The sequence below is a fragment of the Boleophthalmus pectinirostris genome, unplaced genomic scaffold (genome assembly GCF_026225935.1).
Source record: "Boleophthalmus pectinirostris isolate CB_2022bp ecotype Guang Dong unplaced genomic scaffold, ASM2622593v1 HiC_scaffold_19, whole genome shotgun sequence".
Taxonomy (NCBI): domain Eukaryota; kingdom Metazoa; phylum Chordata; class Actinopteri; order Gobiiformes; family Gobiidae; genus Boleophthalmus; species Boleophthalmus pectinirostris.
In genome coordinates this window covers 30,474,547-30,496,461 of record NW_026571140.1, presented here as the reverse complement: position 1 = coordinate 30,496,461, position 21,915 = coordinate 30,474,547, and the positions used below count along the sequence as shown (strand labels likewise).

The window sequence follows — 21,915 nt, the reverse complement described above, 5'->3', positions numbered from 1 at the left end:
AAAGATTAAAAGTATAGCTGTTAACTTGAAAACTACCACTTCATGACATCACAAGGTGGAACAGAGCATTTTGAGCTTTGGAGATGCAGACAGACTAATAAAACAGCGTTACTCAGTGTGTGAATGAAACAAAACACAACTTTTTGATGAGGCAACAGCATTATAAAAGTGAAATAATGCATAGCACACTCACATGGCCGATGTCCAAAAGCTTTTTTTTAAATTTTTAAATATCGTTTTGGTGAAAAAAGCCTATATTTTATATTTTTTCTTGCTTTGGACCACAGTACAACAGCATATAACGTGACTTAAAGTTGTTAGTTAAAATATATGGCCTACACCAAGGGTAAATATAACATGTTGATATAGTAATTAATAGGAATGTAACAATAACCGAAATATCGTGATATATCGTCAAATTTCTCACAGTAATATCGCGGACCATTCACAATATATCGAATTAGTCTCTTTGCTTAGATTAAGAGTTATGGTGCGGCAATAGCCAAAAAAAAAAAAAAAAAAAAAGACAGAGGGAACTACATAGACCATGATCCTTTGCTCCATTTTAGTGTAGACTAGAAGAAGAAATAACAGTTCTAAACACTTTTAAGTCTTAGTTCTTTGGATTAAGCCTTGTAAAGCCATTTTAAGAGGAAAACGTTTGTTAGCCTCCACAAAATATCGCAATAAATATCGTACTGTGAGATGTATATCTTGAAAATACTGTAGAGAGAGATTTGGATATTGTTACATCTCTAATCGTGAACCTCCTCACCATATTGTGAGCTTTCCCACGATATTGCAATAAATATTGTACCGTGAGGTTCATACGGTGACAATATCGTATCGTGAGACTTCGATATTGTTACACCCCTAGTAATTAAGTAATAATTAAGGACTAAATCTGAAAAAAAAATTAAAAAGAAGACATTAAGCCTGACTGACATTAAGCCTGACTGGTTTCAGCTCAATTTAGCCTGGTTTTAGATGTTTTTTTTTGTTTTTTTTCTATTAATATTAATATAAAGTAACTGCATACTCTCGATAAGAAATATTGTGTGTATGAAATTATTGATTGTACTGAATGGAGGTATTAGTCCTACACAAACATACTACAGTCATTAATGTTGGCAATGTGCTCTCCAGCTCATTTGAGTTTTTCAGATATGGTTTTAATGCGATATATTCAGAGCTGCAAATGTTACATAAAGCAGAGCAAATAATCAGGGTGTGACCGGTCCAGCTGCTCAAATGTCTCAGTTTAAAAGGGTTTTTCCAATTCGTCCACAACACTTCTTGTCCGTACATCCATTCATTCATTCTCTAATGCTGTCCACTTTATCATGTGTGTTTATTTTGAGTCATCAGCCAAAACTAATATTGACCTTTGAGTCATTCACGAAAAAGGACATGGTTTGCTTATTCAAACATAAGCTCTGTATGCAGCAACGTATGTCCATTTAAATGGTGCGTCTGTAGAGATTCACTCTCCTCTTAATTGTAATATTATAGCTCAACAATATGGTAAAAAATAATCACCTTTTTCCCTCACATTGATCAGTCACGATTTTCAATTTCACTTTTTTTCATTAACAAAAGAAAATGTGTTATTGAATTATTAAATATTAATTTAAAAAACTAAAATAATTGCAAATAACACAAAAATAGTTCAGTATATATTTTTCCACAAGTCTGCACTCTGCTTCAAACCATAGTGATGAACATTATCTATAGACCTCTCGATTAAAGGTGCAATATGTAATTTATGGAGGTGGCATGTAACCTGAATGTAGTAAATATATAATAAGTAAGTATACTTCTAATAAACAATAAAAAAAAAAAAGATATTAATGGATCAATGCAACACATACATTTTGTATACCTATTAAACTGTTACAATTTTTGACCTCTGAATTAAAACAACATAAAATGAGATAGTCTGAGAAAACATATTTGGGGAGATCTTTTACTGTCAAAAACATTCAGTATTTTAATTTATGTTTTGAATTAGAAATTGTGAAAATTTCAAGTCTGTATTTAGTCCCATTTTAGAATTAGAGCTCAAACATGTTGCAATATCAGTGAGTTTTGGGAAACTCTTGCGTAAAACAACAGAAAACAAGTATCTGCATTTGAATTCATCACTTACAGCATTTGTCAAAGTTAATACACATTTCCTTCGTATCACTTAAGAAACTGTAGTTACTGGAAGTTGTGGATAAATATCAGGGGTAAATGTGCAAATGTCATTGGTTATTTCAGAATCAGAAGACAATGGTCCGTTGATATGTTTGCGCATCACGATGAGGAGGGGTCTTTATATTGTGCTCACTGCTTCCACCTGTTCAAAGCACTGGACTACACCCTCACGAGCATCTACTAACATGCAGGCACAGGAGTACAACCGCAGAGGTAAGGATTCATTACAATTAAAGCCGCACTGTGGAACTTTTCTGGTAGAGCATCCATCACCTTCTTAAAGACAGACAGTTCATTTATCCCGAGGGAAATTTATCTTCTCATCAGCAACAGTGAAACATAATAATAATCAATTATAGCCATGCGTTGTCTCTATGGTGATGGTGTTGCTTTGCCTGATGTTCAGCAATATGGCATTACGTTTCTGTCTGGTATTATCATAAGCAATTATTTTATTCTTTATGAAATTGTAACTGTAGACAAGAAATTGTGCTTTAATGTTTTGCTGGGTAAGGTTAAGATTTTAAAAGGTTTTAAATTTAAAATGTATTTTAATAGTAAGCACGGTTGCCTCTCCACAGAACTGGCTTGGTAATGTTCTTGTCTTCACAGAGATTAGAAATCAATTGATATGTTTTTGTTGTTGTTGTTGTTGTTTTGTTTTTGTTGTTGTTGTTTTTTTGTTTGTTTGTAACAGTTTACGTTCAGGGATAATCTAGAGCTAAACCAGACTGCATTTAGACCACGTTTAGACCACGTCCTATTAGTTCACACATAGACTTGATTCTTATTCTTGTTTAGTCCTGGTTTAGTCCTGGTTTAGCCTTGGTCTGGTCCAGGTTTAATTTTAGGTTTGTGTGTCTGTGTGAGAGAAGAGAGAATTTGAGCCCAGTTTAGTATGGTAGTCCTGGTTTAGTTCTGTTCTTCTGAATTTGGTCCAAGTTTAGGCTCAATTTTAGTGTGAAAAAAACAAAAAAACATTTATTATTTATTTTTGTACGCATGTATGTGTGGACAGTGTTTTCAGTTCTACTCTCATGTTGTTCCATAATTTGGCACCACAAACAGAGTTATTCGAGCAGGAGGCAAAGTTTAAAAAGCCTTTCACATTTTATGATTATAATTTGGTTGTGCGCACCAAAACCTATAAAAAACAAAGATAAATGATTGATTATACTGTCAACAGTAAATCAACTAGGACTAAACCAAGAGTTCCAAACCGGGCACTGGAGAAATAGGCTCAAATGTAATGGCAATTTTTCAGATAAGTATTGTGATTGTGATCAGATACATGTGTAATTTTAGGATTCTGTTCACAGTGGTCAATATAAACAACTTCAGTAGCATCGACATTTGAGAGAAGACAGAAATCCACATCCACACATTTTAGATGAGGTAGATGTTTAAACTACAAGTGCACAGGTATTCAATAAAAGTATAATTTTTTAAATGCAGCCTTTGAATAATTGTGCCAACTCAAATTCACATTTCGATGAACATGAAGTGGAACTCAACATAAAATCATTAAGATTTTTTGCTAGTAAACTGTAAACTCTCTATAGTATTGCATAGTCCCTTTACACAATTTTAGTGCAAGTAACTAGGTAAATTTGCAGCTTTCTTAACAAAAACTGTGTGTGTGTGTGTGTGTGTGTGTGTGTGTGTGTGCGTGTGTGTGTGTGTGTGTGTGTGTGTGTGTGCGTGTGTGTGTGTGTGTGTGTGCGTGTGTGCGTGTGCATGTGCGCGTGTGTGTGTGCAATTTCAAGTACTATGTGACATCACTGCATGACTGCCCTGATTAAATCCAGGAGTTTGAGGGACCTCCAACCTGTAGCTCGGGAGTTACCAGTTGCTCTCCACCCCATTCCAAGTAATTCACCAAGGGATTTCTGAATTATATGTATTGCACTTAATTAAAATCTGATTAATTACCACTGTAAATGTATATGTTTGATGCCTAACTTGTGCACTAATAAATGGATAATGGTTTATGTTTAATAGTCATCTAACTGCACCTTGTTAGAAGCTTACCATGGCTCTTTCTCAGTTTCTTGCGGCTGCTAAAACGAGTAGCTCTCTAGCATTTACGTTTTATTAAGCTCCCCAGAGGAAAAAGATTGGAGACCCCTGTGTTAGACAAACTGTTCCTTATAGCACCAGACCCCACCCCTCCTCCTCTCTCCTCACTCCTTTCTTTAGTCATCCAGGCACTGCCCAATCTAGCAGCTCTATCTGAACAACACTGATCTGAAATGTGGTGGTAAGCAGAGTTTAGGTGGGTTTTTTTTCCACTTTAAACACCAGTCTAGTCTGTAGTCCACATGGGACGATATTGAAATTTGGTGTCACGATTATCACGGCCAGAATAATTACAAAATGATTATGAAATTATTACAAAATTACTGACAGTTATGAGAGAAAACAACAATGGAGAAGAAAACATAATGGATAAGTAACTTTTCTGCATATTCTTGTGAAATAACTCACCCTTGTGTAACAGATAATCCTGTGTCCTGTCAATCCTCATATCATCTTTGCACTGTTTTCCTTACAACCTTTTGTATAAAGCTGAGACATTTTTATTACTTATTTTCTCTTTTATTTTTACTTGTATATACATTATATAATTATGTCTTATTTCACACCTGTCTCTTGCTGTCTTTTTTGCAACTTATTTAGAATTTATTATTACCATTTATATGTTTTACTCTTTGTTATTATAATATATTGTGATGTTTGAGCCACTGTGTCCAAGTAATTTCCCTTGTGGATCAATAAAGTTTAAAGTCTAGTCATCTATGGCGATGATCTTTTTTGTTGATTATCACAATTATATAAAAGTCCCACACTCTTTGTCTACTCTTTTTATCATGATATTAATGTTATTGTCCCATCCCTGGTCTGTAGGGTTATAAAGTGTGTTTTATTTAGGTAAGGAGCTGGTGGACTACATTACCCAGTATCTGAGCTCTATTCGTGAGCGGAGGGTGATTCCTGATGTGAAGCCTGGGTACATGAAGGAGCTGATGCCGGACTCTGCCCCCTTTGAGCCTGAGGAATGGGACGACATCTTCAACGACATCGAGAAGATCATCATGCCTGGGGTAAGACCATGCTAAGACCTAAATGAATCCTTTTCACAGTTTATTTACTTAAAGGGCCCATATTATGCTGTATGTTGAAATGTTGTTTCCTCATTACAAACAGACCTGGAGTTGGGCTTTCTTTCAGTTACACGTTTCACACACAAACCCTGCACATTTAGTTCAACTCTCAAATGAAAAACACTCATGTGAAATCATGTGGTAATACAGGAAGTGCTCCACTGTGTTTTTAAACTCCATACACTACATCACAAGGTGGAAAAGAGCATTTTGAGCTTTGGAGATACAGACAGACTAATAATAAAGGATTGCTCAAACGTGTGAATTAAACAAAACAAAACTCCACGTATGTTTTTGATTAAGTAGCAACATTATAACATGGCTTAAAGCTCAAAAGAATCTGTTTTGTGTAATATAGGACCATCAAAGGGGCAATATGCAACTTTACTTAACTACATGCACGCATTCTTACTATGACCAGGTTCACCCTTGTACACGTCTGACGTGTAACTTGACATAGGACTATCACTTTCCAGTCTCTAGGAAGATAGATACTTTTCTACTAACTCTACACTGTAAAAAATGGCTGTGAAATTTACACAGTAACTCTGTAAAATGCCTACAGAAATGCACGGTAAAATGAAAGACATATGATTTTTGTATGAATTACAGGAAACCATTGTGAATTAAAAAACAGAGGTTAATGTTGTATTTACAAAAATAATGTGTGATTATAATCACATTTATTTGTTAAAATTACCATTTGCTGTAATAAAAACATAGAAATGCTGTAATACTTATAACAAAACATTTTTGTTAATTAGACATTCAAATAGTGTAAAAAATAGTACTTTTGGCAGTTTAAAAAAAAAATACAAAACATATGTGTAACTCCCTTTACAACTTTATGCTGTACTTTTATACAAAATATTAATGTTATATTTACAATAATAATATGTGATAATAATCAAATGTATTTGTAAAAAGGACCAATTACAGTAACAAAAACACAGAAACACTGTAATACTCACAACTACATATTTTTGTTAATAAGATATTCAAATATTGTAAAAACTATGATTTTTGACATTTTCTATTTGAAAATACAGGAAAAAAATAAATAAAAATCAGTAATTTACTTTACAACCTTATGCTGTACTTGTAGCATGATTAACAGAACAATGCCAATTGAGTTAATAAAAATTTTTTCACAAGATTTTGTTCTGTATAATATGGCACTGCGGATCTGTGAGATTGCCTGTATTGTATGTAGTTTTATATACAAATATTAATTTATAATAACATAGTTTTTATAATTTATTTGCAACCTACTCTGGAGGCTATATAAAGATTAAAATAGTTTATAGAGAAATTGAAATTGTGGATATTGATCATATTTTGAGCAGGTTAAACATCCCTCTAAAAAGGTGTTTTGTTTTGTTTGTTTTTTTTGTTTGTTTTTTTTGTTATATTGTAATATATTTTGGTATATTGATAAATGGTACTAATAATTTGAGCATTGTGTTATCATAGGCTAAACTTAACCTGCCTCCCCTATAACCACAGACTTGTACCTGAACTGTCTGTCCGCCTAATTTGAAATTTCAAAGTGCGCAGCTGAGGTTCGTCTCTGATTGGATAATGACGAGATCGTGGCACCTGATGGTCGTTTCTGATTGGATAATAGCGAGGGGGCGGGAAAAGCGGGAAAAGCACGCGCTCCACGTTCACGGCTGAGGCTGACGTCACTAACGAGCGAGAGCGAGAGCGCGCTGCGCCGTCTGAACCTCGCACAACTCCGGAGCAGAGCAGAGACGTCTTTGGATACTTTTTCGAGTTAGGACCATTCTATGGTATTATACTCATTTCGGATCTGTGGATGTCGATTCAAACATTTAAAGTTTGCACGGTAAGCTTCACATTTACTTTTTACTGATAAAACGGAAAATGAGTAGCACATAGTGTAAGCTAGCGCCAGTCCATATTTGCGATCAGTAAGTCAGTGCGTGATTAGCACATTTTAAAATCAATGAGATAGGCTTGAGATTTTAAAGATGATCACCTGCATTTTCTGTAAAAAACAATTGGAAACATTAAGAGGCTATGTATTACATTGCAGAGTGCATAGGAACGAGCCTCATTGTCTTTTCAAATGTGTTGGCGCCAATTGTAGTCAGACGTTTACCACTTACTCGGCTTTTAAGGGGCATTTTTATCGTGTGCACTCTGCACCTGCTCCATGTGCTGCTCCGAAGACCGTTGTTTCAGATTTGAAATGTGCAGTTTCGTTGTGTTCACACTATTTTCATAGAGTGAAGGAGCTTGTGGCTCATTTAAATGACCATATAGAAGAGGGCAGGTCTGTGGCATGCCCAGTCACTGGTTGTAAGCACGTGTTTACCAAAAAGTCATCATTTACTTCTCACATGTGTAGGAAGCATAAAGCATGCTCTCCTGATGCTATTAATGATATGTACAGAGAAACTCAACCACTCACCACACGTGTTATTGTTTGTACAGGTGATTCAGAAAACACACAGGAGGCCATGTCCACAACTAATGCACCTGTTGATATGCCAGAGACGGATAGCGAGTTCTAGCTCAGAAACATGTGTCTCTTTTACCTTAAACTGCAAGGACAGCTGCTGATTCCTGCCTCTACTATACAGACTATTGTTGAGGAAATGCTAAATGTTCACGAGTTAGGCCAAGCTTACACAATAACTAAAGTAAGTTCTGTATTAAAAACTGATGCAAACCTATCAGATGAAGCCGTCACTAAAGTCTGTGACTGCATTAAAGAGTCAGATTTGTTTTCTTCCTGTCATCAGGGCCGTTAAGGACAACATACTCCAGAAATCAAACCTTCACAAAACTGTTTAAATACACAGAACCTCAAAAGGTGGCATTAGGTATGGATAAAAACATGACTGAAAAGTGTGCTTACTACATACCAGAAACTCTGAAGAGCTTTTCGCAGTTACATTTATGGAGGGCTGCGCAGTCCCAAAAGTTAAGAGATCCTGAAGCAGGGGTTTTTACTGATTTATATAATGGACAAAATTTCAGATGTCACCAGTTCTTTAACGAAAACCCTGAGAGCCTCAAACTGATTTTGTCCCAAGATTCATTTGAAATTGTGAACCCCCTGGGTTATGCTAAAAAGACACATAAGGTTCTTGCTGTCTATCTGTCAGTAGCAAATATACCCATCCATTTGCGCTCAAATACTGATAATATGTTTTTGGTCCTGTTGTGCATTGAAAATGACCTCAAGCGTTTTGGAGTAGCCAAAATTTTTTCAGAATTGTTAGCAGATCTAAAATCCTTAGAGACAGTTGGAATAAATGTAGATGGTGAAACAGTAAAAGGGGGTCTGTACTGCATTTCTGGGGATAACCTTGGTTCTCATAGCATAGGCGGGTTTACAGAGAACTTCAGCCGCTCTCGATATTTTTGCAGGTACTATGAAATCACAAGAAGTGAGTTTGAGGCTGATCCGAATGCCTGTGGACCTCCACGCACTCCTGAGACATATAACGCGGCTGTTACTGAACTTCAGACTAATAACACTGAAGACGTCCGCGGAATAAAGGTAAACTCTGTCTTTAACAGCCTTGAGTCTTTCCATGTGTCTCAGCCTGGTCTGCCGCCTTGTTTAGGTCATGACCTCTTTGAGGGAGTTTTACCATATGATCTAGCACTGTACCTGAAGAACATCATAAAAAGAAAAAAATGGTTCACATACTCACTCTTAAACAGGCGCATTAAACAGTTTAAATACAAAGGATCAGAAGCACTCACAAAGCCATGTGCTGTCAACTGTGAGGGAGCCAGGTTATCCGGGCAAGCCATTCAAAACTGGAACTTCTTGAGATTGCTGCCAGTTTTAATTGGCGACAAAGTGCAAAACCATGAAGATGAAGTGTGGCAGTTAGCTCTCCAGTTAAAAGACATTGTGGATCTTATTTGTGCTCAGAACATTTCCTTGTCCCAGATAGCATATCTTGATATTTTGGTCCAAGAGTATTTGGAGTTGAGGAAGATGTTGTTTCCTGAAATCAAACTCAAACCGAAGCACCACTTTTTACGCCGTTATTCAGCACTGTTGTTGAAATTTGGTCCTCTGATAAGGTTATGGACACTTAGGTTTGAAAGTAAACATGGTTATTTTAAAAGATGTGCCAAACACTTAAAAAACATTTGTCAAACTTTAGCAGAGCGTCATCAGATGTATCAGGGATATGTTTTAGCAGGACAAGAATGCATTAAACTACTGCAAGTGAAGGACAGCTGTGCATTTTACTCCAACCTTTATAGTGACACTATTAAATGTGCTGTCCAGGAGTTTGCCTTTTCAGAAAGCAATACCACAGTCTCCACAGACATTCAGTACAAGGGCACTACATATAAGAAGGGGCAGTTTGTTGTGTACCGAATGATGAGTATGTGGAATTTGGTGAACTTCTTCTCTTCTTGATTCAAAATGACTTGGCTGTGTATGTTTTGATGGATATCCACCAAGGCATCTTCCTGTCAGAATACCATCTGTATTCTGTGATAAAGAACAGTCTTGGGTTACAGTGTATGAACATTAATGACCTGCTTGATTTCTATCCTTTGGTGTCATACATTCTTAATGGAAACAAAGTCATTCCTCTGAAGCACAGTATTGTGGAAAAATAAAGTTGAAGCTAATGCTATACTTCTCACACTGTAAATAGTTCACAAATGTTATCTGATTTAAGTTTATTTACTGTATTTTATTTTATTGTTTTCTTTTTAGTGCAAATATGAGTGACACAGAGCGAATGTTCTTAGATGATGCCATCATGGAAGTACTACCAGACCTTCCACCGGCAACCAAAAACATCCTCCAAGAACACTTGCAATCCATTGGAGTTGAGATGTATGATGATCTACATTTCATACAGGAGGCTGATTTAATGACTGCATTAAGACCTATACAAGCCAGAAAACTTCTTTCTGTTTAGAAACAGAAATGTAAGTAAAGATGGTACACAAACAGTCTTTTAATGTATGGATTTGTCATCTGTTCAAAACATGGTATGCACAGTGTAACTCATCACCTTTTTTCTGTTATTTTAAGACCAGACTCCTGAGCCCAGCTCACTGTCATCTATCTATCAGTTTCTCCCCGAAGTTCATCTTCAACCTCCTCCAGTAGTAGCAGCCCAGGACTCGATACACAGTGGGAGAACAGTTTTGAAATTCCATGGAGTAAATTTCCTGAGGAAGTGATGCAGTCTTTGGAGAGGGGAAAAAGGCCAGGCTCAAAACTGAGGAGACAGATGGTCCGGATAGTTGTGACTGAGATGTTAGAAAAATACCCTCATGTAGGTAAAAAGCATTCAACTGATGTTGCAAAAAAATGGTAGCAAAATATCCAAAATCTCTACAAGATGTTATAGACGGGGATATTGTTGGGGCAGGCTACCATTCCCTTGTTAAACAGTTACAAAACAGAATTGAAAATGTGAGGCGCGATTCAACACCTAAAATAAGAAAAAGAAGACATGAGACCGATGACTCGGATCACACAGATGAGATCCCTTTAGAAGAGAGAGCTGAAATGCAGGACATTTATGGGTGCATTAAGTGGAATGTCAAATTTCTGCCCATTGGAGAAACTCAAGAGAGCCAGCAGCAAAAGATGGAAAAAACTCAAAGCAATGTACCAACATTCATCTGAGGCCAATCTGGAAGAGATCAAAAATCTAATGAAGTCCACTTTTTACACACAGCGCCAACAAGTCAACCAGGGAAAAATACCTCAGAGAGGAGTGGCCATTTTTGTTTGATGAACTTGGTATGTCTGTCCACTTCAAGGAACTCACTGGGATTGACCTTAAAGAGACATTCACTCGAAATTTGGATTTGAAGGGGAAAAGGCTTCTCAACTACATGACAACAGTTTGTGTCAACAAGAGTAAGAAGTTCCTTCAGACTTATGCTCGGCTTCAGAGGATGCGAGGACAGCAGAGTGGCTGCTCAGATGATGTGAAAGAGATGGTCCTGCTTCTGCTCAGGTACTTTGATGAGAAGGAGGAGTCCTTGTTCTTCTATGTAGAAGATACATGTCTGGCAGAAGAGGTCCAACTGGAGCAAGTGCCTGTGACACCAGCTGTTATTGTCTGTGGTAAGTCTGTTTCATATCTTGTAATTGCAGTTTATAGAATTTGTCATGTGTGTGGTGTTTATTAAAATACCCTGTTTAATATTGTATTCATAGGAACATCATGTTTTTCTTCAACGAGGTACATGCTGAGTCTGGATCAGAACCTTATCAACACAAACATCATCTCCTTCATTTCTGCATTGTGCCTGATGTTTGGGAGCTACTATTGTTTTAACATCCATTATCCATCTGAGCTGGCTTCAACTCTTGAGTTTCTTCAAAGGTGAGTAAATATGGCTTACACATTTCTTAATACTGAGATTGATACCTGGACTCAGACCCAGACTTTACTCTGGGTCTGACTTCAGTCCTGGGCTGGGACTGCTACTCTGGGACCTAAAATGACAGATTTGTGTTTTAAACATTCATTTTATTCGAAAATATATTTTGTAGTTTATTTATTTTATTCTGATAAATAAAAATGTTTAATATGCAATATTTTATTTTGTAGTGTTTTTTCTTGATAAACCTGGAAAAAGGAACCAAAGTGGAGAGTAAAAACTCAAAGCGTCGTCTCAGTGTAAACCCTCGAGTCCTCACCCTGATACAAGAACTCTCTGATCAGGAGTGGCGGGAAGGATAAACATGAACTGTCTGATGGAGTCTTTGGAATCTCTTTGGACTCTGTGTTCATTTGAGAAGAGGTACCGGAAGTTTTTGCCTTGTTAAATCTACAGTGTGATTTATGTTAATTAAAGCATAATATGTCATTGATTTAACCATCATGCTCTCCTCGGGGTCACATTGACCTGAAGGGAAAAAAACGGTTTTCCTTTCCTCTCTCTTGGTGCGGGTCAGTCAAACCCAAAAATGTATTTTCTCGCCTGGCGAGAATTTATTTGAAAATAAATTTTTGGGTTTGATAGACCCGCCCCAAGAGAGCGGGAAGGAAAAAAAAACAATTCTTCGGGACAATGTGACCCCCAGGAGAGCATGAGGGTTGTAAATGTTAATTTTAAAGTCATTTTAAGAGTTATGTTTTAGCAAGTAAACACAATTTTAATTTGGTTGTTGTGTGCCTGGCACTTGAAACTTGTTTTAAGGGAAAGCCCAATACTGTAAAATGACTCATTCAATAGATCAATGAGTGTTAATTTAGTTCAGCTGAAAATCAGTCACATGCTTGATATTGTTAAAACAACACCATGAGAATGCATTGTTTGAGTAACTGAAAAAAATTCTGCAATAATGAGGCTATCTTCGAACTTCGATTCAGTGGTTCCTTTGAATGCAATTTTTGTTCTATATGCTGAAAAAAATCTAATTGTTTACAACTTGTTACTATATTGAGACTGTTAAATAAATGTTTTAAGTGATATTTTTCTTGTCATGTATTATTGCATGTTTTGGTAATGATTACAGTAGTAGCAGTAGAATTTATGATCTTGCAGGTTTAACAGGTAATTTTTACAGTTCAACTGTATTATTTAAACATAAAAATACTGCGTTTATGAGTAGATTTTATGTAAAATTTACAGAAAAGCTTAATTTAAAATATAAACTTTTACTGTCGTTTTGCCAGCTTAAACTGTTTTTTTTGTGAAATATTTCCCTGTTAATTTGATAAGAAATCAGTGCACAAAAAACATTTCTTATGTAGAAAATACAGGAAAGGATGTATAATAAGCATTTTTTTCATGTTAAAAATACAGGAAGGTGTCTATTTACAACACGGTTATGCAAAATTAAAACAACTTTTTTGTGTAGATTTCACTGATTTTAAATGTGATTCAACCGTGATTTCAAAAAACGTAAACTGATTTACATTGTTTTCTGTAAAGTTATTAACTGTATTACTGTATTTTTAACAGGAAAGCTCTGGTAACCCCAGCGGCCAGCGTTTTCCTGTAAAAACGATGGATTTTTTTTTACAGTGTAGGTAGGGCTGTACAATTTGTGGAAAATAGGATTCTCTTCAAAGTTTACATTTTAAGGACATCCAGAAGACCTAACTGCAAACTAAAAGTAGAGATACTGTATATACTGACAAAGTCACAGTTCAAGTAGTAAGATTGCATGTTTTGCATCGTGTTCTTGAGCAATAGAAACAACTGTGATTGACTGATTGAATGCAAGATACACAAGTTTAATGCCATGCTCTGTAGCATCCCAAAGCAAAGCAATATCCTCCCTATGGAAACAAGCAGGTAGTACTGAAAAGTTACACAGTGTACCTTTAAAATACATGATGTTTGTTTGTTAGTGTTTTGGTCTACAAACTACCAACTATATTATTAAAAGCAGGGAATCCTGGAATTTTAGTATCTTTTTCACTCAAGTACAGCGCTCTGTTAAGTAATCATTAGGCTATTATGATTATTTCTGAACCTCTAAGTCTTGTTTAAAAGAGAGGACAATAAATGCATTGACAGTATTTTGAATGTTAAAAAACTGTAATACCAAACCATAAGGTAAGTTAACATTTAATATTTAGCCCTAAAGGTATGCTCCATACACATGTAGGTGCCAAGTCATGAAAAACTGCTGAAATGTTGTCAGTGAAAGAGGAACCCTGTAAAGGTTGTCAAGAAGTTAATGCTAAAAACACAAAATAATACACAAGTTCTACATATGTTCAGTTTTAGTTTGACTGCTATTAACGCACAGTGGGAACGAAAACTTTTACCCTAGTAACAAAGTACTGTCACTTCAGTACAAATATTAGTCAAGTAGGACTAAAAGTATATACTGCTAATAAAAAATATATAAAGTAAATGTACCTAATTCAAAAGTTGGCAAAAGTTGTTTGATTATTTTGTGTATCATGCCATATGTCTATACAATGCATCACTTTAAAGTATGAAATTACTACTGTAATATTACTATTATGTTTCATTGTTGTTGCCAAAAAATGAATTTCCTTTGGGTAAAGTATCCATCTCCCTTCTTTTAGGTGGTTCATTGGCAGAGTCCTCATATGCACGCATACTTCCCCTGTCTCACCTCTTGGCCTTCTCTGCTCGGGGACATGTTAGCAGATGCCATTAACTGTCTCGGCTTCACCTGGGTGAGCACATGCATGAATATCTATGGTTCTTTTGATATTAGATGTTAAGAATACTTTGAAAATTTAATACTTGCACAGAGGTGGTAGAGTAGTGAACATTTTTACTAAGGGCAATGTTACTTCAAGATATTCAAGTAGAAGCACAAAGTAGTTCTGATTCTAGTAGTATTACTGTAAATGTAATGTGTTCTATGTTATTTCCAGGCCTCGAGTCCAGCCTGTACAGAACTGGAGATTCATGTGATGGACTGGCTGTGTAAAGCTCTGGGTCTGCCCTCCTTCTTCCTCCATCATCATCCAGACAGCAGTGGAGGAGGCATACTGCAGGTTCAACTACAGCTACAGCTACTACTTCACATACTTCTACTACTTAGGCTTCTATTATTCTACTAACTTATTTACTTCCAACTACTACTACAACTGCTGCTTAGTTACTTAAACCTCTGTCAGTAAAAGCATGTGGTTTGAAGCAGAGATCAGACTGTGGAGGAAGGAATTGTTTTGTTTTGTGAATTGAGTTGTATTTTGTTTTGTTTCATTCACATGTTTAAGACACAAACCCTACATATTTAGGCGGAGCTCTTCTCTCAAACGCAAAACACTCTATTCTATCTTAGGATATCATGTGACAATACAGGAAGTTCTCCATTGTGTTTTTAAATTCCATACACTTTCAATAGAATCATTTGGATGATTGCAGCCTTGGAATTGCCAATCTCTATTTGGCCAAAAGTAAAAGGTAGTAAAAGGTTAACATGAAAACTACCATAACATGACATCAAAGGGTCACTCTAACATGTTAATAGAAAACAAAACACAACTCCAGGTATGCTTTTGATTAGGTAATGGCATTAAAAATGGCTTATAGCTTAAAGCAATTTTGTGTAGCAATTTTGTGTACTACAGGACCTTTAACTATAGATAGAGCTTATACTGACTCCGTGCCCTTTAGTCCACAGTGAGTGAGAGCACTTTAGTGGCTCTTTTGTCGGCGAGGAAACACAAAATCCTGCAGCTCCGAGAACTAGACCAGGACATAGAGGACTCCATCCTCAACTCACGACTGGTGGCCTACACTTCAGACCAGGTCAGACCTTAAAGTTCCTGTGCCCAATTTCTTCCATGTATCAGAGCAAAACCTGTCCTGCCCCAGTACAGATATATTGTATAAGCAGCTCTTGATTTTTAAAATACATCTGCTCTGCTTAAGTTGATTTTGCATTATATCCTCCTTGTTTGGGTAGACATAACAATTCCTTTTACTATAATGAATTATTTATTATAATAATACATAATTACAAATGCATTTTTTTATTGAATTTCTTCCTAAAAACATATGAATGGCTTGTGTTTAGGCTCACTCCTCTGTGGAAAAAGCAGGGCTCATTTCTTTGGTGAAAATCCGTTTTCTTCCGAGCGACGATCAGCAGTCTCTTAGAGGAGAGACCTTGCAGGCCATCGAGGAGGACAGGAGGATCGGACTGGTCCCATTCATGGTACAAACCCTCCTTCTCTCAGAGCAGGGACTATATGTAGAAATGGACATAACTAACTCGCTAGCCACCGCGTTCCAAAAAGAAAGTGAGAATGGGGGCACTCCTGGCTCCATCGACTTGGTTTCCAATTGGCTTTACATTGAAAAAATGTGCACTCTTCTCTCTGTAACTGCTGCAGTGAGCTTCGTCATTTTGGTCTTAAAATGCTCGTATTAACCCGCTCTACATGATCCTGGTGTTTTTATTTATTTCTCCCTTATTCCCCCCTAGCCTCGTGAACTTGACTGGAGCCGAATGTTATGGGAGATGTCCACTATACAGTTTATGAAGCAGAGTGTGTTTATGAAGTGTTTACAAAATGACAAATGGATCTGTTTTCCGACACCCCTGTACTTACACAGATACTTACTTGAAGAATTGTCTATGTGTCCATTTTAAAGTGAAGACTTAATATGCTTAATAGTGCATGATTGTACAGTGTTTCTCCTCTCTGTAGGTATGTGCCACTCTAGGAACAACTGGAGTCTGTGCCTTTGACAACCTCTCAGAGCTTGGACCAATCTGTGCGTAATTATTTAAATGTCTAAACGTTTAATACAATCTGACCAGAAAGAACTGACTGAGTTGGAATTACAACAGAGTATCACTAAGGGGTGCTTTATAACATGCTTTACTTCTGAACTCAAACTCCAGGTGCTGCAGAGGATCTGTGGCTTCACGTGGATGCGGCGTACGCTGGCACCGCCTACTTTTGCCCTGAGCTGCGCTGGTCTCTGGACGGGATGGACTATGCTGACTCTTTCGTCTTTAACCCCTCCAAGTGGATGATGGTGCACTTCGACTGCACTGCATTTTGGTCAGAGATTTTAAGAAGTCTAGTTTTGACTAATGCGTCTCTGTGGAGGTTTTGGCACTTGATCTAGAGCTTAAGTCACCTTACTCCTGAAGTTGCCACAGGAGCCGCCATCATCATTCAGGGACTCATTTCTCTTTACTCATTTCTTTCTCCTTGATTCCTCGATTCTGCAGGAAAAGGGTGAGAAAGTCCCACCCACAGAGGAGACAAAATGAGGAGAGAGAACATAAACTCCTCACTGAGACCAATAAAGATTGATTATTTTATTTCATGTCTGCCTCCTGAAGCCTCCCTCCGGTTTAGTCCTTCAGTGGTTTTCTTTAAGATACCACTTAATATGACACATTTGATTGACAGCTGATAAATGGAGGATCGGGGAGAGGAATCAAGGTAAATAAAGCGAGGAAAGAGAAATCAGACAGTGCCAGGTTGTATTATTTTACATGGGGCTGCCGATCCTAACAGCAAATAAGCTCAATGCGGACTATGAAGCCATTTTAAAGCCTCCCAGAGAATCAGTGCAAACATTTTACACAAATGAACTGACTTTGTTATATTTAAGATGCAAAATTCTCCACTGAATTGAATGGGATTCCCATTTAACAGGAAGTGCCACCACACGAAAGCATGATTTAGAAGCATTTAGGAGACAAAAGTGGGTGGGGCTTAATGAGGTGAATAAAGCCACGTATAAAATGTATGATTGTCAAAAGTAGCAGAAATCAGATACTAAACTACTGAAACTAGTATTTAAACTACTATTTCTCATTTAAGTAAGTATTGATACTGAAGAAAAAAAAAAGATTAACTGGGTAAAATCTGACATTTCCATTTCATTTTGAGTTGATTCAGAACTAATAAGATTGGCAGGGTATAATAAACAATGTTATTTTGTGTTGAAAAAGTATAATATTATCTAAAAAAGATCTCCTAAAAGTACATTTGGATATGAGTATTGTATTGTTAATATGACTGTAGAATTGTATTTAGTTGACATTATTGATTTGCTGTTTTAGGGTGAAGGACAAGTTCAAACTGCAGCAGACATTCAGTGTGGATCCTGTTTATCTCAGACATGAAAACTCCCAGGCGGCCACAGACTTCATGGTACAAGATGCTTTTCTCACTTCTATTATCATCCCCTGTGGGTGTGAAGCTAACTGAAAGCACTACTCTCTCAGAAGCTCTGTTACTCAAGATAGACTCAATCTGAGCTTCCCTTTTTTTGACGCAATCTGAGCAGACATAACTGAAACTACAACAGGTCATCTGATTTGTGCGGTTTAACAAGTCTCTCACACACAGGGTAGTATACAGGGGGGCAAGTGGGTCTGTTGTTCTGGGCATAAGGGTTTTAGGGGCCCAGAATTAGACCCGCTTCCTTTTAATCAATCTTAGAGGGGTCCCCATGTGAGTCTTCTTGCCCTGGGCCTCCAAATTTCTATCAACTGGCCTGCTCACACATAAAATTACAGTCATAATTTAGAAGCATCAGCCAAAAGTTTTTCAGTTACTCACTGTCACCTTTTTGTTGAAAATCAAACTCCTAAACAGGACCATGCATGTTTGTATTGATCAAACTTTTTTTTTTTCTTTCAGCACTGGCAAATTCCTCTCAGCCGGCGTTTCCGTTCCTTAAAACTCTGGTTTGTCATGCGCTCTTTTGGATTGAAAAACCTCCAGGCTCACGTCCGCCATGTAAGAACCATTCTGTTTTTGTACAATAGTTTTAGCATGACAATCATTAAAAGGCCCATATTACACTATTTTGTTATGATGTTGTTTCCCCATCAAAAGCATCCCTGGAGTTTGTTTTATTTCATTCATTTTGATGAGGTAACAACATTTTTATATAACTTAAAGCACACAAGAGTCAACTTCATGCATTATAAGTCCTTTAGATAAGACATATTATGAGTACTAGTACTTCTAGTCACTGTAAATAAGATATGTCCATCTTTGTATCAATAATTGTTTTGTATTTGTAGGGCGTCGAGATGGCACAGCTTCTGGAAAGTCTAATTAGGAAAGACCCAAACTTTGAGATCCCTGCACAGAGACACCTCGGGCTGGTGGTGTTTTGCCTAAAAGTAAGTATCTTTTGTAAATCATTCGTAAGTATTACATATAGAGCCAAAGGTGAGAAACAGAATGTGTGGTAAGAGTTTCATGAAAGGAGCAAAGTCTTATGGGCATTCATAGACTACATTTACTATGTAAAACTCCTCCTCTGGATAGGCCTGTCACAATAAAAAATATAGTGGCAATGATTAAATGAAGTGGAGTAAAGGTGTGTGAAGTCACCCATTGCATTTGGCTCCAGTCAAATGAAGCTCACCGCAGCTGCATTTAGGAGGGAATTAGGAGTTCCATATTAGGAAAAGGAATTTATTTACAGACAAAATAGTGAGATAAAAACCACAGGATCATGAGCATCTAGCACAGGGCTCTCCGAACTGTAGCTTGGGAGTTACCAGTAGCTCTCCACCCTCTTTCAAGTAGCTCGTCAAGAGATTTCTGAATTATATGTGTCTGCCATTACCTAACCTAACATAACTTTGTGCACTAATAAATAGGTAATGGTTTATGTTTTATACGCATCTAACTTAGGGTGGCCGGACCTCCCTATTTACCCGGAACAGTCCCAGTTTGAGTCTTGTGTCCCCTGCCCCAGCTTTCTACAAAACCAATGATTTGTCCCAATTTTATAGAAGAAATGTGCCAGGTGTCCCGATTTTTGACCAATTCGATCTAAACCAGGTCTAAACTATGACTAAACTAGGACTAAACTAAGACTAAACCAGGACTACAACAGGTCTAAACCAGGAATAAAACAGGACTATCACAATTTTTGACTAATCTGATCCTCTCCAACAGTAAAGAGGAGCATAAACTATCATTTGTTTAGCCAAAATACAGAAACCGTGTTTGCTAATGATAACAAAGCAAAAAAATTCAAAGACAGAAGTCCCTCAGATTATGACTGACATGAGAATGTGAAATGTTACACGCTCTTTTCACAATTTTATTTGTACCAAACATCCCAAGCCGGATGTGTCCCAGTTTAGAATTTTGGAAATCTGGTCATCCTAATCTAATCTAATACCCTATTTAAGGCTTGCCCTCTTTCTTACATCAACCAGAGAAAAAAGGTTGGAGACAGCTGGTCTAGCGGGTTAACTATGTCCATTTATATATACAATCTAAGATGTTACTTGCTATTAATACGGCTAGACATTTTTGGTTGACAAAATAAAAAAAACTATGTGATTCCTACCAAGTGTGGTGTAAAAAAGTGTGATTTAATAATTATTTGTTTTAATTATTTGTTTATTTTTCCAGAGGGGGAATGCTTTGACCCAGGAGCTCTTGAGTCGCCTTACCCGCTCTGGCACCATGTACCTGATCCCAGCTGAAGTCGGCCCAAAACGCATAATCCGATTCACAGTTACCTCCCAGCTGACTACAGAAGAAGACATCCACCGCGACTGGGGTATAATCTCCAAAATGGCTGCCGTTCTTCTGTCTGAATCCCAGTCCAGAGAGGATGAGATGGAAAATCCATTTTACAGCTCTGAATCTGAAATCCCTCAAGATGATGGTTCAACTCCTTTAGCTAGCTCCCCTGTTGAGCTGTGGCTGGACAAAACCTGGACCAAACCGCAGAGGCCAATGCGCTCACTTAGCTGCAGCAGTGAACCTCTTCCTTATTTCTACAATTTTGGGTATAATTCTGATCAAAAAACACCTTGCAATGACAACAACCCTACCACATCCTCTGGTCCAATGTACACAATCACAGAGATGCCTTCAAATGCTCTGGGAAAATTGGAAATGGAAAAACAAGTCAAGAAGCTCACAAAGTTTAACAGTGTTCCCAGTTTTTGTAACGTGTGGGTGCAATGTGGCCGTCACCCCCTCTGCTGCCCCCTAAAGGCAAACCAGGAGAATCAAAAACACTTGTCCTCATCATTTCAAAGGATACACTGTGTTCCCAATCCAGTTTCGTCAAACAACAACACAACCTCCAACCCCCCCCAAGAGAACGGCACCAACACTGCGCTGGTACAGGGGCAGTAAACAGGAAATGGGCTCACATTTTTAAAAAGGCCCATGTTATGTTATTTTCTGATCTGCTTTAATATTGTTTTCTCATCACAAACAGACCTGGAGTTGTGTTTTTTGTTTAACACACAAGCCCTGCATATTTAGGGTAAGTTTCTTCTCTCAAACAGAAAACACTCCACGTTGTGATGTCGTGTGGTAATACAGGAAATGCTTCACTGTGTTTTTAAACTCCACACACTTTCACTAGAATCATTTGGATAATTTCAGCCCTGGAACTGCCAATCTTTACTAAACAAAAGGTTAAATACTCATCAAAACTACCACTTCATGACATCACGAGGTGGAACAGAGCATTTTGAGCTTTGGAGATGTCGACAGCCTAATAATGCAGGTTTACTCAAGCATATGTGAAAGAAACAAAAACCTAATCTGGGTATGTTTTGATCTGGTAACAATATTATAACATGACTTAAAGCTCAGAAGAGTCAATTTTGTGTAATATATATGACCATTAATGATACTGTCTTGTAGGGATGTCAAAGTAATTCTGTTAATTAAAATTTAGGCCACAATGTAATTGTGTAAATGTAAACATTTATGATGGTAGTTTGCAAGCAAGAATAAGTCTTTTTGTTCAATCTTGTCTACAAAACAGTAAAAGTACTTAAAAAATACATTTTACATGACATACACTTTAATTAATCATTTAGAAAGTTTGATTTCAAAAATCTAATATTTCACTAAAATGAACTGGTTCTGTTTTTCAAGTTTTAAGTGTCACACTTAGTAAAAAGAATATATTTTACTATGTTTGTTTTATTTTTTATTTAATGCTGTATTGGTTAAGTACTTGAGTCATGGTTTGAGATTCAATGGCCCACTGGGAAACTAAACCCTAAAACATGTTTAAAACTGTATAGAAAAAAAAAAATGCAATGTATAATAGAAATCTCGACAATGCTTTACACAAACTTTTATTTATTTAC

The 21,915-nt window shown here is 37.0% G+C and overlaps 1 protein-coding gene across 1 annotated transcript; it reads left to right on the top strand.

Annotated features, from left to right (window-relative positions):
• The first annotated feature begins 2,384 nt into the window (after positions 1-2,384).
• Positions 2,385-20,941, top strand: hdc (histidine decarboxylase). Its single transcript, XM_020939016.2, has 12 exons — positions 2,385-2,412; positions 5,131-5,303; positions 14,396-14,509; positions 14,714-14,836; positions 15,462-15,596; positions 15,865-16,005; positions 16,502-16,568; positions 16,699-16,861; positions 17,878-17,968; positions 18,461-18,559; positions 18,850-18,951; positions 20,204-20,941. Exons 1-12 carry the CDS (start codon positions 2,385-2,387, stop codon positions 20,939-20,941), a joined length of 1,974 nt encoding a protein of 657 aa, XP_020794675.2.
• Positions 20,942-21,915: the final 974 nt, after the last annotated feature.